General features: G+C 40.0%; 1 protein-coding gene and 2 non-coding genes across 8 annotated transcripts in view; 1 reads left to right on the top strand and 2 right to left on the bottom strand.

Moving 5' to 3' along the window:
• Positions 1 to 305: 305 nt before the first annotated feature.
• LOC120559857 (solute carrier family 26 member 6-like) overlaps positions 306 to 18,672 on the top strand; it is a 38,371-nt gene continuing 20,004 nt past the window's right edge. Inside the window, exons 1-13 of one of the 6 annotated variants that reach the window (XM_039801903.1) lie at positions 306 to 432; positions 2,029 to 2,194; positions 3,107 to 3,266; positions 3,380 to 3,468; positions 11,097 to 11,236; positions 12,609 to 12,748; positions 12,954 to 13,064; positions 14,569 to 14,744; positions 17,014 to 17,178; positions 17,598 to 17,750; positions 17,852 to 17,934; positions 18,030 to 18,177; positions 18,264 to 18,377. In XM_039801903.1, the coding sequence (XP_039657837.1) occupies positions 3,445 to 3,468; positions 11,097 to 11,236; positions 12,609 to 12,748; positions 12,954 to 13,064; positions 14,569 to 14,744; positions 17,014 to 17,178; positions 17,598 to 17,750; positions 17,852 to 17,934; positions 18,030 to 18,177; positions 18,264 to 18,377 (1,254 nt within the window). In that variant the 5' untranslated portion in view covers positions 306 to 432; positions 2,029 to 2,194; positions 3,107 to 3,266; positions 3,380 to 3,444. Of the gene's footprint in view, positions 433 to 2,028; positions 2,195 to 2,223; positions 2,364 to 3,106; positions 3,267 to 3,379; positions 3,502 to 9,434; positions 10,791 to 11,096; positions 11,237 to 12,608; positions 12,749 to 12,953; positions 13,065 to 14,568; positions 14,745 to 17,013; positions 17,179 to 17,597; positions 17,751 to 17,851; positions 17,935 to 18,029; positions 18,178 to 18,263; positions 18,378 to 18,672 lie in introns of those variants that run through there. The other 5 variants (XM_039801900.1, XM_039801901.1, XM_039801906.1 and 2 more) reach the window with 5 other exon arrangements.
• trnam-cau lies at positions 1,870 to 1,941 on the bottom strand. The gene has a single exon. It is a non-coding gene; the product is annotated as a tRNA-Met (tRNA).
• Positions 4,543 to 4,614, bottom strand: trnam-cau. The gene has a single exon. It is a non-coding gene; the product is annotated as a tRNA-Met (tRNA).

Below are 18,672 nucleotides of genomic sequence, written 5' to 3'. Positions count from 1 at the left end.
CACTGGGGTCATAGTTCTTAAAAGTCCACTGCTTACACCATGCCATGTTGGATGTTCTGTCAAAAAGATTCTGTGAAATAATAAAAGGTAGGCTACGCCATTTGAGATGTGAGTAACAACACGTCACCCCCAGTTCATCTCTGGATGTGGTCCGAAATGAGCTCTGTTGCACTCTTCAAAAGCCGTTTGCTTGTATGTGAATGGGTTTTTATAGAAAAATAGCACTTTTTATTGCTATATTTTGTGAGAAAATTGCACATCAGCCATGTGCGTCACTGTCCCTGCCACCCGCTGGCCAGCCGTCGTAAGTGCAGCACAAATCTATCAAGATGGCCGACAGAATCAGAAACGCTATCAGATCGGATTTATTATAAAAGACACGATCAGCTCAGGAATATCTTGCCAGTCCTTCTGTAGTAGGAGACTATGCAGGTAAATACAATGTGGTAACATCGAGTAACATCTAAGGAGTAATATAATTGATACAATTTCCAAGTATTGATTTGATAATGGGAGGAAATTACGATTTATCTAGGCTAGCTAATAGCCTACTGCAACTTTGTTCTTGAAAATACTTCAGCTGCAGTAGCTAACTTTTTTGGCTATAAATACATTTATTTAAGTTATTAGAATGTAAGTTGCAGTTTTGTATTAAAAACAATACTTTGTGCAGACCAGTTCCATTATGGGAGTATTTGGTGTATATTTTGTGCAATGTGTGTGACATATGTGATGATGCTAGCGGCACTGCCGCCAGAAAAAGAAGGATTAGCAAATACTAGCAGTAATGACAGTGGAGCAGAGGATGCTAATAGAATATGTTAAAATGTGTTCATTACTTTAACAGTTTTCATAAAATATATAATTTGTATGTATTGATTTGTTAAAATATTTTTTTTCAGTTGAAAACTCAAACGCATGCTGTCCACCCTAGTGAACATATAAAAAATAATTTATAAAAAGGTTAAAACATTTTTTTCCATGCCTAAAGAGGAATAAAACTAAAGGAAAAAAATTATTCTGACTAAGGTTGTCATAAATCATGCATAGAAGCGTTGATAGTCGAACATGTTTAAGGGCATTTTTCCTTTTTTGCCTCTACAGGCCTCGCCCTATCTGCCTCCTTCCCTCCCCACTAACGTTATATAAAAACCAAAATAAAACCAATATTTATTTCCATACAACCCCTTATAGCTTTTTTTATAATGTTAACTAATATTACACATATGAGACTGGCGTTAACCATCGCTAGAAAATTGAATATTAATGAAAACAGTTTGTTCGTCGAATAAAAAACGAGCCGAAGTGAAGGGTTGTTGTGAAAACGTCATTCCATGATGTTAGCCTAATCTGTCAGTAAAACAGCCATTCTACAAGGGACATTTTCTAAATCTCGGCCAGCTTTCGCTCACTTCAGAATTGAATTTCGGAACTTTTTTGAGTCTATCCAAATTATTAATAATAAGAAAACTATTTATTTAGCTGATCTACTGCAAGAGTTTTTCAAGGAAATGTGATTATATAGCCTTCATTCCATTTCATATTGCCTTTGTATTATATATATATATATATATATATATATATATATATATATATATATATGTGTGTGTATATTTTAATTGTATTGTTATAATAATAATAATAATTATTATTATTATTATTATTATTATTATTATTATTATTTGTTTTTACTTAAGGTTGTAATGTTCCCTGGTTGGAAATGATTATGTTTGTGTATGATGTATGATGCCGACATGTTTGTAAAGTTTGGCAAATAAAAAAGAAAAAAAGAAAGAGAAAAAAAAGTCAGTAAAACCTATGAGTAAAACATCAGTGGAAGAGACCGTCCAGCTGCCAGTAAAACGCTGTTAGCAGAGGATGGTTTCGATCCATCGACCTCTGGGTTATGGGCCCAGCACGCTTCCGCTGCGCCACTCTGCTGACAATCACCGGAATGGGATTCGAACCTCCAAATGGTTCTCTTGCTGTCGGTGTTGTTTGTTTAATCTTTTTTTTTTTTTTTTACAGAAACAGTCTGTGGTTTCATCGTTTAGGCTATTTATGTAGCCCCAATTTACAGATGTCCCCTAAACGCCTCACAAGCGGGGTATTGGCAGCCCCGCCTCCCACCAGGATACCAGAGAGCACGCAACCTAAGAATTTCTATAGACCGGCTTTGACGCAACCCAGACAGGTGTGTGACAGAGAACTGTTTTGTTTGAGAAAAGTGAAATAAGACGTTTCTAATGTACCGTTAAGCTTTCCAGAAAGTGAAACTGGAATGGAGCTGGCGGCTTAACTGTTAAGAGATAAGATATCGTCCTGCGTTTCTTCCTAATTAATGTTAAGTGAATTGAACTCTGGTGAGTTAGCTAGCTAACGTTAACTTACTTAAAGTCTCTTCTTATATACTGTCTATGCTTAAAGTTAGCTAGCAGTTTAGCATTAATATTTCCTTGCAATACAGGTGAATCGTGTTATTTTACTGTTTCGGTAAGGATATAATATAACATTTAAATATGTGGTTGTTTGTAATGCGCTGTTGCCACCCACGCACGTCGGCTTAATTGCGGCCTAGAAGCTAAACTAAGTGCAACGTCTAATGTTATAGCCAGAGCTCTACAGTGGCCTGGTTTCAGAAGGGATTTTCCACATTCATTATCTCTATTGACGTTTCATTAAATATAAAGAGTTTTAAGCCTGGAACCAAACCAACCAGCTACAAGATGAATCGTTGCCATAAAATATTTGGTTGGTCGCAAAAGAACATTTTGAAAAAATGGCATAAAAAAGGCATAGGTACAAGCAAGGGTGTAGTGCTTGTTTTGAGCTGGGTGCTTGTGCACATCGTTTTTCATGGAAATAAACAACGCATCTATTTGGTTCTGATGCTGTTTTGAGTTGTAAGCAGTGTAAAACCTAAAAGACATGAAACAAACTCTGAAATATTATATAACAGTTTCAGCATTTTTATTTTTGTAAGCAAACAAAATATAAAAAATATAATCACGGTGCAAATGATTACGTTATCAAATTTTGTCAAATGAAAGAAGACCATAAGTCTTCTCAGCATTTAAATATGTATCTCCATCTCTTTGGTGTGCAGTGCTTCTTTCAGGTCAACACAAAACATAACCTGCCATCTGATTTCTGTCGGGACACAACTTTTATAGTCAGACTATTCTGGATTGATGACGGTTCATTTACTGGGTAATCGCCGGAACATCTTCCGCAGCCCTTTGACAAATTTGCATGGTGATACACTGGTAAGAGCAAATTTCGTTTAACCTTGTATCCAGCTAATTTATATAGCTAATTTTACTGTATAATGTGAACAGTTAACTTAATTTAATCTATCTATCTGTCTTTATCTTTTTAGGGAGTCTCCTTTCTGATGACAATGTTGAGCTGCTTCTTCTGCTGTATGGGGATCGATGATTGTGGATGCCCTCCTCTTATCTGGACAATGTAAACTGGATGTTGTGCCGTTCTAAGGGGGCGGTAGGAATCAAATCAAAGGAAATGACTAAAGAGGATTTCATTTTATTTGCAAGAGGTCCAAGGTTGACTGTCAATTTTAAAGGAAAATTCATAGCAAAGAAACTCAAGACTCATTTAAAACTAATACCTAAAAGGAATAACCTTTTTAAAGGAAAAGAGGAATGTTCAAAGGGAAAAACAAAGACTATTATGAACTGATAACTGAACCAATTTGTTCAAACAGACAATACATTTTGGTATGGGCAATACACATGGTACTGAAAGTTGAGCATGTTCAATACACAATCTTAATTTGTTTTCATATATCTTTTTATTATTTTTTTATACAGTGTGAGTTGATGCATTTGAGTGAAACTAAATTTGGAAAGAAGAAAAGGAAGACCTTGAGCTTAATATATCCTTTCACATGAAAAATACCTGCTTCAAAAGCCCTTTTAGCCTGCTATACAACTAACGTTACCTACTCAATGACCGTAATCTTTCAGTACTTAGGCTACATAGCCGAACTAAAAGATTTTGTTAAACATAAATGAATTGTAAATGTAAAAACCATTACAAAAGCAAAACAATAATATATTATCCTTGAAGTGTAACAGTGCTTTTATCTTCTTTTCAAGTTAAAATCTTTGTCAAGCAACCGTGCTGTGAGGCTGAGCATTCTCACACAAGCCAGTAGCCCATGAATGTGTCACGATGTTGTAGATTTGGGGGAAGACAGCAAAATGGCGATGACTGGAATGTGTGTAGTCTTCGAAATGGCTAGTAATCTAATGTGATTAATTCCCATTACCTTGTTAGTAATCTATTTAGCTTTGGTGCCGTCAGTGGGGAATTTTCTCCCTTTCTCAAATACTGTGATTATCAAGGATTCTTGCTGGTGGCGATTTATGTCGCTGATCTTTTTCCGACAGGACAGTTTCTTTTAACTAATTTAGTTGGATTAGGCTGTTTACTCATTCAGATTGACTACAACTGTGGGTTAAATCCATGTTACTGTGTCAGTCAGAAAGCAGTGGAAAAAAAACACCACTAAAACAACATTAGCAGAGGATGGTTTCGATCCATCGACCTCTGGGTTATGGGCCCAGCACGCTTCCGCTGCGCCACTCTGCTGACAATTACCCTAGATAGGAATTAAATGAACAATCCCTGGTTTAGGAGGCCAGTGACTTACATATAAGACACTCAAATTGACCAGCTTTTAACGGCCCCTGATGATACTGTGTCAGTGACAGAGAAAACAAAGACTTAAAGAGAAACCGAAAGAGGAGGGGCAGACACAGTAAAGCTCTGACCGAATAGAGAACTAGAGACAAACATGACAGTGCCAAAATGTGTCCAGAAAAACAAGATGGCAACAGATTAAGTCAGATATCCAGGTGGAACTATAAAATAATTTCTCTTATTTTCAATGCATTAGCATCTTGGATGCACTTAATGTGCCTCTTTTGCACATGCCTGATGTGCTCCATTCTCAGCCTGTCCAGGAGTGTAACATCCAGCAGGTCTTTCTTTTCTCCATCAGCTCTTGCAGCAGGTGGTCAATATGTTTGATGGTGGTCTTCTTTCCTCTGGTCTTCCTTCTGCAGTGGAGAGCAAGCCCCTGTTTGGAAATACTTGTATCCACCATAGCATCAGTAATGTCAGGCACACCCTCCTGCTGTCAACATCCTCCGGATCCCACTTATAAAAAATAAAAAAAATACACATTGAGAGATGTTCCGTGAAAATGGGGTACAGAGAAAGGGCATCAGTGGTACAACCAGCTGCTAGGCGCCGCATGAAGTGGTAGATATCAACACGGATGTTGAGGTCTTGCCATTCACCAAATCTTTTCTGGAGTTTGGTCTTTCCACCTTTCATCATGCAGCAGTCAGTCCACATGAAGCAGCTTTGTGGGGCATACCTGAGGGGACATACCTGCCTGGCTATACCTTGTAATGAGGCCTTCCACCATGGCATCGAGGCCATGTCCTTCCTGTGCAGTCAGCACACTGATTAGGCTCTAAAAAATTATTTACCTTCTTGGTTGAGTCCATTTCTAAAACGGACCCAAAGACCGAAGTGGTTCTGGCCTTTAAGTGGTCCATCCTACTCATGATATCCTTTCCGTAGACTAAAGCCACCTCTGGGTAGGTACAGCTATAGGCTCTAGGGGCTCCTGACAGACTTCAGGAACAGGGCTAGGATGATCCACAACCGCTGAACACTCGCTAAATTATCTGGCCAGGCGCTGCAGCCCATCCTCACTGTTGTTCTCCTTCAATTGCTTCGCCAGACTAGCAGACCTGTTCCCCAGTGTCCTTTCACTCATTAAGCGTATGACACGAATGTCACATGAAAACAAAATAAAAGGCCAATCAAAGAGAAATAAGGGGACTGTGACAAGATAAGGTCAAGAGAAGAAGAATGTCAATGGTTTGGTTTTGGGAATAAGGCATGTGGCTGGAGAGGAGGGAAAGACTGTGACAATTATAATAATTGTTAGCAACACGCATGCAGTTATTGTTGCAGTATTGTAAGTTTGAATAGAATTTCATTGATAGATCAAATGTGTGCGTGGACAGCAGCTCACTTGCGTGCCAGGATGATGCGGAACTCTGACCATTGTTGAAGGTCTAGCTGTTCTAATATGCTGATGCCTCAAGACAGGTAGGATGCCTTGCAATCTGAGGTGCTGCACCTGAGGGTCTCTGTGATCATCAAATAGTTCCTGTCGATTTCTGGTACTTGTCAAGCCGTCTTGTGAATACCCCCTCCTTGGAGGTTCCCCTCCACATTTGGGACGGATCACTCTGATCGGCGTAAGTGTTCTAGAGTGGGGACCTGGTGGTAGATCAGGGATGGGGTTCTTTTTCATTTTGACAGGCAACCAGAGTTGACCGGATCCAGGGGTGCATTTCAGAAAGCAGGTCTTGTGAAAACTCTGAGTTTGTTAACCCTGAGATGAGGGAAACTCTGGGTTTTCTGTTTCAGAAAGAGAGGGAACTTAACCTCAGAGTCAGTTACTATGGTAACTGAGCCTGTGAACCTAACTTGGTCGGAAGCAGGTTTTCTTGAAGAAACCTCGAGTTTCTCTGTCTCCTCCCTCTGACACAGCGCTCTTTCATTTCCTCATTTATTCATTCATTCAGTCTGTACCAGGCACATTTTAGCGCAGTTTATCAGTATGAATAAAAAACTGTGTTTTATTAACCATATTAGGCAGACTATAAAACTTTTTTTTTCTCTAAACATGGCATTTCCTTTTGTCAACGATCCCGTTGATGAAGAAGATAGATTACTTCACAGGGTGTTGAACATACGTCGGGAAATGATATTGAGGCCCCGATGCATTTCAATTTCCAGATAACTTCCTATTTGAGCTGTATCGTTTTTCTTCCCAGTCTATCGGCTATGTTGCCTACATAACCTTATCCGTCCTCATATCACTAACGTCACCCATCGTGGACATCCAAGCAGATTATTCACATTACATTTTTTTTGCAAACAACCACTGCATAGCAAAGCACCTTCAGAAGAGTATGACTCGCTCTAAGCCGTGTTTTAAATGCTTTTGTAGTGTTCCCTGGACAAAAAAACATAAGAGACATTAAAAAGGAGTTCTACAGTATTGCAGGTGAATGATGTAAGCCCAATGCATCCATGTGTATCCTTTGAAATAAAAGATTATGAATTATAATTCTGTTAATGATGGTGCTGCAGCCTCAGAATGGGATTAGTAGGCCTAGGACTTTTTTGCCCGTAGTATTGCACCTAAATTAAATAGATTATAGGTTCATTACCATTTCACCAGTAATATTAGCCTATACTTATGATTAAATATGATATACACTATATTGGAATATACGCATTTACTCTAGCAGCAGTTTTCTCCCACGCAAATTCTCTCTCTTTTGCAGCAGCTGCTGTGTTGCTTTTTTAAACAAAATATATGTTCAAAATCGCTGTATGTGGGCATGAGTATTTCCGCTGACCAGTTTGTTTGTGGTTGTTACCATGGTGAATCGTAGTATCATGGCTCTATTCATGCTACCTTTTTATAATGGTGGTGCACGCGCGTGAACCTACTCTGAGTTGATTGAACCAGCTCAAATCAGCTGTTCTGAAACCGAAAACTCAGTTTCCCATCTCAGGGTAAATCAACTCCGACATCAGGGTTAGACTCAGTCTGTTAAACCTCCATCCTGAAATGGGCCCCTGGTGATGCAACTGCAGCAGGGATCGAGTTAAACATGGCCCATGGCCACAAAAAACAACTCTGTGGCCGCCAAATATCCCCTGTAAGTGGCCGCCTTCTGGTTCTTAGCTAGGAAATTGAGAAATGGAGATGAAGAAGTGGTCGAAGATGTTATGGGTGGTGTTACTCTGCTGTCAGTCACCCCAGATGGAACTCAAAACTCACAATCTCTGACTTAGGAGGCCAGTGCCTTATCCAATAGGCTACTGGGGCTTTGCGCACCACAAGTTGACCTGCTCTATTGAACAGTGAGTTCCAGCAACAATATGGGTAACACAATGTTTGGTTTAAACTAAGATAACAAAACACACTCAGTTTTTTTCAACATGTGGATTACAGTTCCAGCAACCAAAACGATGTGCAAAGATATGTATCCTGGGGTTTTTTGGTCTATAATTCTTTGCTGGTTCATGTGTATCTCATTGAAAGCTCTTTTGTTATGGTTTAAGTGTCATTGGGTCTGAATAATCATTCCTTCACCTGTGCTTTTGTTTTTCACTTGTTTTGAGAGTGATTAATGAAGTTACAGTACACCATTGGCTGATAGTGTTGGTGTTTCCCCGTTGGCTGTTGCTCTTTTAAAGTGAATAGTACTTCCACTGGTAATGTTTTTGCCTCTTTGATCAATCATCTGATCGACCTACTCCATACATATGTGGTTGTTGTTGTGGCGGCGCAATCCTATATTTGTAGGGTGTTGACACAGTTTAATGCATATGTTGTAGGAGGAATAGCTCAGTGCAGTGTGTGTGTGTGTGTGTGTGTGTGGGGGGGGGGTCAGATCAGAGAAGAAATGAACAGTACAACTGTCAAATGGTAGAACAATGCAGGTTTCAGTGTGTTTATGAATAAATGCTACAGCTCCTCAAGACCAAAGTAAAGCAAAGTCCCCCCTGTACTTCCCAACCTCAATCTGGTAGCAGTAAAGTTTTCTTGCTATGAATTCCATAATACCAACATTTGAGGCTGTGGGCATGTTCATAATTGTAATGGGATGCAACCCAGCTCTGGTCTGTTTAATAAAAACACAAACCATCACCCCTCCACTGTGTGTTGGCAAGTGAAATAGGACAGTAACACTTGATGAGTAATCCATAACAATAAATTGTTGAAAATAGCATGATTATATTGTTGACTTCATCATATTAAAGCAGTCCTCAATTATTTGACTCAAACATAGCTAAACCATGTCGTATGGTATGCTCCTGTACTGTAGAACAAATATTACTGGGACCACTACAGAAAATTGCAGACAGCGTTGCTAACTTGGCGACTTTCAGACCATTATAGCAACTTTCCTCCTAAAACGCAACTCAACAAATTTAACAACTTATTAAGCTCATCAGAATTATATTAAAATATATTATTATTTGTTCCCATGCATGCTGCTCAATGTAATCGCTGTTCATGGCTCTTCTGCCAACAGCGCAGGGTCTCTCCCTCTTGCTCTGTGCGCAGGCTCTCAGTAGGTGTGGGGGGCAGGAGAGCACCAACTCGCTGCAGGAGTGGGAGTTGAGTTGTAGTAAATTTCCATGGTTACGTTGACGCTCCTGCTTTAAAACTTTCTTTCAATTAGGGTGTTTCTAATAAATAATACATATTTAAATAGTTTGTTTGATCTTCTTCCTACCTTTGTAGATTTATTTATTTATTTTATTTTAAATTTATTATAGAATTTAATTTATTTAAAGTTTTTTATTTTTATTTCTTTTACCTTTTTTGTATATGTTAATAAGCATAGGACATCATCTGGCAACTTTAAGAGACTTTTGGAGCTAGTGCTAGCTACCGTCATTGGAAGTGAGCTGGCAACACTGATTGCAGATGAACATTTAATATCCAGGAATTCACATTATAGACGCTACCACTGACTATCTGTGTAACAATTTGGCCACAATTTAGCACACTGACCAAACGCAGTCTAGCCATATACTAGGTTTCAACCTAGTCTTGTTGTTTGAGGGATTTGAAGGTGTAATCTCTCTGATCCACTGAGGGGGAAAATGGAGACAAAAGTGTGACTAAGCAAATGAAAGTATCAGTGCCTGTTGGTGCACATATAAAACACCCTGTGTCTTTAAGAAAGCATGTTGTTTGTCCTACTAAAGTTAACCAGTATCTGTTCTTCCATTGATTACACAGACCCTCCCATTAACTTCCCTGTGGTGCAATTATAAATTAACAAGAACAACCCTGACTAAGCTGAAATGGCTGACTAATCTAATCACACACCGATAAAAGAAAAGACACATAAAACACAGCTATACAAAATAGCGAAGACTCTGTCTGGTATAAATTGATGTTGCATGTTGAATCATTTTTTTTTTTCCAAGGGCAAAAGATGATTGACACAATAAATTAAACACATGACAATAACTATAAAAAAATAACTAACTCACTCGGTTAATAAACAAACATGCATTGCCGTCCCTAATTTCTACCATATCTGTTACCACCTTTGCCCTGTCCCTCCCCAACAATGTCCATTGTCATATCTAGATTTCCCTTCAAAGTCACAAGTCACAGCAGTGGAGCCACAACGTAGACCGAGACCATCTCAGCCTCCGACAAATCTGAGGAAGAGGGCACGCTGACAAGGTTTTTCTTTGTCAATTTTGTCAGAGAATCGTGGGTTTAAAAATAAAACCTTACCTTCTTCTGTTGGCTGCAACAACAAACAGTGGAGCCACTTGGATCTGATGGAAAACTCTACAGCAGATTTGATTTGAAGCCTGAGGACCACTGCACACAGAGAGGATTCATTCTTCATGAAGAGGGATGTGCCATCTTATGATTGTGAAGACTTTTTAATTTAGGTGGACGATTTTCTTTACAACCCTGAGCAGAAATAGACTTGGAGTTGGATCTATGTCCTCTGAACTGGAATAACAGATAAAAGACATCCGTATAGAAAACAAAACATTATATCACGCCTCTGAAAACCTACACTAAATATGAATGGTTCATCTCAGGCTTTCAGTACATTCTAGGCTTTTTGTAAAATAAATCTTTCAACATAGAAAGCATTTTTTCAGCTGGAACAAACAAGGTAATTATGATCAAAAGTTTTAAACAGTTCAGTCCCAGAGGGATCGCGATCAGGACATGAATAAACATGAAACTAATTGTATTTCTACAGCTGTTATTGTGCCAAAACAATATTTAGACTAGCATCTTATTGATATAGTAATATGTTAAGCTTTTTTGTAGATATTTCTTTAGGTATTTTCTTACAAAATGGAAAAAACTGAAAATATAACTGCCACGTTGTGCAATAATGATTGAAACATAAGGAATAGATTTCCTGCCAAAACAAAATATTTGGAAAGAAAATAAGATATTGTTTGTGTTCCAGCTAGTTTTAGCCATGGCAGAGAGGAGAAGGGTGGGCTACAGCGTGCACAGGGAGATCCTGGACGAGGGAGAAGTGGATGAGATGGCACAAAAGTCTGACTCAAAAACATCTCTATCTGAGAAGGTCAAAAAGTCAATGAGGTAAAGTTGCCCACATCTGCTTTATTATGCATTTAAACTTTTCATTTTCATTTATTTTATTTATGAAGGACTACTCCCATTAATCAACATGTCTGTAAATGTGCCAGTGTTGGTCAGCTGGCAAATTTTTAACTAGTCTTTTGGCCAGACATTTTCAGACCAGAGCAACAGAAAACAGCAAGACATTAGTACAGGTTAAAATGTACGGACAGAAGTCAAAAAGACATCATAAAGACCACTAGAGCAACAATATACGCTTTCTCTAGAAGCCATGCAGAGTGACAGGAGGCAGCAAGACATTAGTAAAGTTACACATCAGCAGTATCCACATTCAGTACATGCAAGCAACACAGATTATAGCCATTTTCTTAAACCATGCAACCATGCACAGCAGTAATAAGCAATGACAATAAAATTAATCACTCATGATGGAGCTCTTGATACAACATTACAAGTCACAGTACAGGTAAATAAGATGTTGAAATAGTTAAAGTACAAGTTAATCTTTTATCCATACGCAGGCCATGCTGGGTTGACTGTATCTGACAAACTAATCTCTTTCTACATTCAGACATTTTCTCTTGCACAAAATCATACAGCAATTATATTCAGAATAAATTGGTATTCATACAGTACATAAAGTACTGATTTATATGTATACATTTTAGTTGAAGTTAGAACCCCTGGCCCTTCATTACATAAACCAAATCAAAAGGACATTTTTCACAACATTTGCAAAGTCCTGCTTTACCTACCTATTAACTTCTTGCAAATGCTGAACATGGGTATGCATGTCAAAAGGTCTTTGGCCAGGCAGATAGATACAACATGCAAGTAAGTGAGAATACATGATAAGTAGTTTGACTTTTGTCCACATCTTAGATTTAAAATTCCTGGAAATTACAAAAGATATTTTTTTAATATATTGTGCTACTTTTCACAGTGAAATTGTATTTCTAAGTCACCTGTTTCCAACATAAACACACACGCATAAACATAATGCAGTCACTTGACAAATAAGTAAGGAAAAGTGCTTTGTAATCTCAGAAAATGTTGAAATGTTGAAGTATATAGAGATAAAACAGATCACAAACAGAATCAAGACCCCATCCATGTCTAAGACCAAAAGCAGGAAGTCATATGTCCTTCTAAATGTAAGAATACTGTTTGGTGAGGATTTATTCAAGGATTTATGAGGTTTAATTATTTTAAACATACAGTTGACAGACAAAGAATTAAGAGCAAGACATCAGCCAAGTGGCCTGGAGTTCAGATTCGACACGTACGCTGACATCAAAGCATATCCCGACAACAATGTACCCATCTGTCTCTTCTTTTTCTCCCGGTCTGTCTCTCTGACACACAAACTCAGCTGTTCTGGTCCCAGGTTGAAGAACTGCCTGCTGGGTAGCGTTCCTGTTATGTCATGGCTGCCTCGTTACTCCATCAGAGAAAACGCCCTGGGTGACCTGATCTCTGGAATCAGTGTGGGGATCATGCAGTTGCCGCAGGGTGAGGACGGAGGTTCAGGGGGATGAGTTCAGTTGAGATGCAGCGAGGGGTGGGAAGGTAGAAGAGATGAAAAGATGTTAAAATTAGTTTATTTTTAATGGTAATCTGCAGGTTGTGCATAACCCTACTACTCAATAGCTTTAGTTGTTATAGCTGTTATTACTGTATTGTAGGGAATCATATTTGTCCTTTGATATCCCTGCAGGTATGGCCTATGCCCTGTTAGCATCTGTTCCTCCAGTCTTTGGCCTTTACTCCTCCTTCTACCCAGTCCTCATCTACTTCATCTTTGGCACATCCAAGCACATCTCACTCGGTTTGTATTGTATCACTATCATTTTGACAAGGGGGGATTAATCCACCATAAATTTGTGTGGATAGTATTCAAAGAAGAACAATTGACAGTGTAACCCTGAGGTTGCCTAATTTAGCCTGCAGATGGGTTACAGATACAGTCCGGAGCAGTGCTCACTTCACGTGATAAAAAGCTACATTACATTACTTCCAGTAAACTTCACGGAGAACAATGATGGCAAAACAACATCACCAATCTGTTTTTACGAATATTCTCTGGCCTAGCTCACGTGCGCCGGCCAGTACCGGCAATGTTTCAACTGGCTTACGGTAAGCAGTTTAGATGACACATTCGACTGTCCTGCCATTACAGACGTGAACTAACCACAGACGGTTGCCTAATTCATGGACTGACAGTGCGTCGCTGCAGTTCATGGCGGTGCACCGCTGCAGAATGAATATAGGGGAAAAACAATGGATTTTTGGCGTTATTTTTGGTAATAAAAAAAAAGGGGGAGCCACTGGTTCATCAAAGTGATTTCCGTATTGTGCATTCCCGTACATTACAATCGTATAATTTATGCTGTGGCCACCAGTTTTAATTATTTCAACATCAACATTCATCATGGCGGACTGGGCTAAATATTGCAATACCTCTGAGCCTCTGCCACCAGTGCAATGGGGAAGAAGCAAGTCCAAGGCATAAATTAGAGTCGTAGCAAATTCAAAAATGCTTTAACGTTGAATTTGTGTTTGAAACACAGCGCCATACTTGTCATTAACTTCCTTTTTATGTACGCAGGCTTGTACCGTTTGGCTTTTTATCAAAGAAGCAGATATTTTCTAACACAGTTGTTAACCTCTGTACTGATGATTAATTCGGCAGGGTTTCATTCTGATCCAAGCCATAGAAGTACTTAAACTGGGTGCACGGATAGCTCAGTTGGTAGAGCGGGTGCCCCTATATAGAGGTTTACTCCTCGACGGAGCGGGCCCAGGTTCGACTCCGACCTGCGGCCCTTTGCTGCATGTCATTTCCCCCCTCTCTTTCCCCTTTCATTTCTTCTGCTGTCCTATCAAAATAAAGGCTAAAAAGGCCCCAAAAATAATAATAATAATAATTTAAAAAAAAAGAAGTTCTTAAACTGTGGGTCATGTAATATTGTCTATGGGGAAATAAATGGGATTTTTACTTCTGGAACCACGGCCGCCCAAACTAGCTCATCCAACTTTGCAACTCTTCTTTTTTTTGTTGCTAATTTCTGATTGGTAGGTTGTAAATACATCCACTTCTAGCATCTGTCAAACTAGTGAGAAGGGCACAGACAAAACAAAAATGTAAAATAACCAAAATGGTTACAAATGTTCTCACTCTGGCAGATCATAATGTATCACATTCGACCCCATCAGTCGTGGCAAGAAGAAAAACGTGAGAAAGAAATGGCGAGAAAAATGTCTCTCATAATGTCCAATATGTTGTTATATGGCCAACAAAAATGTGTTATGTCTCTGTCTCCTTTCTTCAGGAACATATGCGGTCATGAGTGTGATGATAGGAGGGGTGACAGAGCGATTGGCCCCAGACTCCAACTTTATGATATGGGACAATTTGACCAACTCAAGTATAGTTAATATCAGCTCCCGGGATGCAGAGAGGGTCCGAGTGGCTGCAGCTGTCACCTTCATGTCCGGATTATTTCAGGTAAATTAGAGATTCTCTGGTCTGGAAATCAAATATTTGGGAGTAATCTTCCCATTCTTGGACAGACGTGCTGTCATCACTAAGGGAGTCCCCAACTAAGAATTTACATAGTTCTATCAGAAGTCCAAACTTGCTATTTCAAAGTGCACCCACACTGTAGATTTTCTTTTCCCAGACATTGTCAGTTAAAGATTTAAATCCCTGCTGCCAAGATGCTCCTCCATCGGTCACGGATCATGGAAAGTGAAACTTTAATCTGTCATGGGGCGGTCAAGTTGTAATTAATTAGTTTTGATGACTTAAGAAGTTTTTCCTAGCCATGTTGTTGTTTAACCGCTCAACCGACAATGAGATGCCATGACGTCAGAGCTAGAGGAGCTACTGTCAAAAGGGTCAATCTCCCACGTTCCTCCGGGGGAGGCGAACGAGGGATTTTACTCCTGCTACTTTCTCACTCCAAAAAAGTCAGGCGGGTTGCGCCCCATTCTCGACCTGACCCAATTGAACCGGTGCATCGTGGAGCGCCCATTCCACATGCTGACTGTCACGTGTTGGAATGTGTGCGCCACCACGAGTGGTTTACGTCTGTGGATCTGAAAGACGCATACTTTCACATCCAAATTATTCCCAGAGACAGGAAATTCCTGCTCTTCTTTTTCCAAGGGGCCCATTTCCAGTACAACCGGCTGCCATTCGGGTACTCACTGGCCCCCCGCACCTTTTCCAAATGCATGGAGACGGCACTTTAGCCGTTGTGGAGAAAAGGCTTCAGAGTCCTCCTTTGATCTGGACGATTTGCTCATTCTGGCTCCCTCTCGAGAAAAGGCGGCGCTGCACACTGTTGAAGTTCTGTGGCACCTGCAAACACTGGGCTTCGCCATACACTGGCAGAAAAGCTCACTGGTCCCCCCACAATCGATAGTTTACCTGGCCGATTTTCATGAGAGCGACAACGTTACATCAGCAGCGTTCATAAACCGTCAGGGCGGCGTGCCCCCCCAGGGCATCCGGGTACATTCTACAAGGGCACTGTCAGCATCTGCACCCTTATTCAGGGGCATGACAGTAGCTGACATCTGCGCAGCAGCCTCCTGGGCATCCCCATGCCCATTCATCCGTTTCTATCTGCCTGCTGTCCTCCCCCCTCTTGCACTGGGTGCTGGGAGGAGAGCGGGTGTCCCATATACATATATTGTCACTCATGATACGTTTTTCTCACTATCATGATACAATCACGAATAATTCGTTTTTTTCTGCGTTCACCCACCTGCCTTGGGTGGATTTCCCCTAATTTATCAATCATGATACAATTTTTCACTAATCATGCCTACAATCAGGATATTCGCTGCATGTGTATTCATCTGCCTCACCTCCCTCTCCCCTACACTGGGTGAACTTTAATTGACAAGTAAAATCACTAATCATGCACGCCTACACTCATGGCTTGGGCCTTGCAGACAGTTAGGCCAAGTCATTACCATGGCAGGCTCTTTTATCAGAATAACAGAATAATAATTTATTTGATACAATCTCCTGTCATTGCATTGGAGAAAAAGTTAGTCTATGTTCTGCTTGTGGGCTCTGTGTCGCAGGTGGCATTGACTACATCAGCTTCGCCCTAACCCAATAGCGTAGCCTTAGAGGGTGAAGCCTATACGAAATAGAACGATAGTTACGTATTGTAACTCCAGATTATATGAATATAGGCGCAGCCCTCTTAAGATTCGGGCCACCTGCTCCTGTTACATTAGCTGAAGAAAAAGCTGATGTTGGGAGATAAACAACGGGTCCACTCGGTGTATATATACAGTATCTGCGGACGTAGTTGAAGCCCGAGCTGTACACAAGGGCGGGAAAGGAAATCTTCACGACTGCGCATGCGCGAAGGGATAAACCCAATAGCGTAGCTTTAGAGGGCTGCACCTATACTCATTGAATCTGGAGTTACAATACGTAACTATCATACAGAAGTGAGATGCCTCACTCTGTAGCTAAAACAGAGACCTGAACACACAGGGTGAGAAGAGGAGCTGCAGCAATGTGCAGTACAACAAAAATATGGTGTTTTTTGAAAATTAAACCATGTAAACCTATTCTGGTACAACCTCAAAATACAGGTATGAACCTGAAAATGAGCACAATATGGGCGCTTTAAAATAACTGCTAGTTAACTTGTTAGTGCAAACTTTACACTAGCAAGTTGTGTTTGTTTGTTCTCCCTTCTTAATGTGAAGCTCCATGTGTTTTTCATTCTGTGTTATGCATGTAGATTCTACTCGGTCTAGTCCAGTTTGGTTTCGTTGTGACCTACCTGTCTGAGCCTCTGGTCCGAGGTTACACCACAGGCGCTGCCATCCACGTCATTGTGTCCCAGCTCAAATACACCTTTGGCATCAGCCCTGAGAGATACAGTGGACCCTTCTCCTTGTTATATGTAAGAACACAGTCATTAACACCTGTTTGCTTCTATATGTTTTTATTTAATTTTACAGAGTAAGGCTGAAATCATTCAATATTTCCAAAGCATTTTGGACAGTTCTTAGTGATTTCTACAAGTGAAAGAATGTCAACTGTTAACCCTAAAACTTCATCAAGGATCTTGTGCTGGAAAGTATAACATATCTATCCTATACGCATGCTTTTATCTTTAAAACATAAAAGCCAGGGAGACATTTGCCTCCACCTTATATTTACAAGCCAATAGAGCTGATGTTCTTCTCTGTGATGGACAAGAATTTAACATGAGCATTGTATATTCTTGTATAAATGCTGTGTATATTTGTGCTACTTATTTCTCTTGTGCTTCTTCATATAAGCATTTAAGCAATAATTATATTATTTCTTTCTTTCCAGACTGTGTTGGAGATATGCTATCTCATTCCAGCGACAAACATTGGTACTCTTGTGGTCAGTATTGTTGCTATATTAGGCCTGATCTTTGCTAAGGAGCTCAACACATACTTGAGTAAAAAAATACCTGTTCCTATCCCTGTGGAGCTGATTAGTGTGAGTATACAGGCATATGTATATACACTTTTAATATACTCTATGGAAAGTTAGTTCCTTACAAAGATAAACACACACTATTACATTATCTGTTTCTCCAGATTGTTATTGCTACAGTGATCTCCTGGCAAGTTAACTTGCAGGAGAAATATGGAGTGGATGTGGTGGGCGTGATTCCCTCAGGGTAAGAAACCCAAGCCGAGCACAGCAATGTCTGTTTACACATGACAAAGGAAGTATTTGTAATGGGCGATGTATTATACTCTCCATGTTTACCAGCCTCCAGCCGCCTGTTCTCCCAGATGCCTCTCTGTTTGGTCAGGTGATCGGGGATGCCTTCGCTCTGTCTGTGGTTGGCTACGGCATCGCCATCTCACTGGGAAGAATCTTCGCCCTAAAATATGGATATAAGGTGGACAGCAACCAGGTAGGGATGAGATGGATGGAATTAAGGATAATCTGCTCTTTTAAGGTTGATACTTTATATATTTTACAGTGTTTTACCTGGTTTAGGAACTCATCGCCCTGGGTCTGAGTAACACCATCGGAGGATTTTTCCAGTGTTTTGCCATCAGCTGCTCCATGTCTCGCACCATGGTTCAGGAGAGCACAGGAGGGAAGACTCAGGTTGGTATAAGTGGACATTATTCCACATTGTGAGAGGGCTCTCATCTCGCTATACAGAAATAATTTACACATATGATTTTAGAAATCAGTGAACAAACTAGGTCTAGTTTGAGACAAAATGAATAACATGTTTGACTCTCCTTGTATCTGCATGGATATGCCACTCGAGGTAAATGAGGAAATATATCTTCTAATCTTTTGTGATTTAAGAGAACTTACCGTTTTAACCAGGATGATCGCTTGAGATCAAAATCTCTTTTGGGGAAGAGCTTGTTAATGTTACACAAATCAGCAC

The sequence above is a fragment of the Perca fluviatilis genome, chromosome 5 (assembly GCF_010015445.1).
Source record: "Perca fluviatilis chromosome 5, GENO_Pfluv_1.0, whole genome shotgun sequence".
In the NCBI taxonomy this organism is placed as follows: Eukaryota; Metazoa; Chordata; class Actinopteri; order Perciformes; family Percidae; genus Perca; species Perca fluviatilis.
Note: the sequence above shows the minus strand (reverse complement) of the source record. Positions and strands in the feature narration are given on the sequence as shown.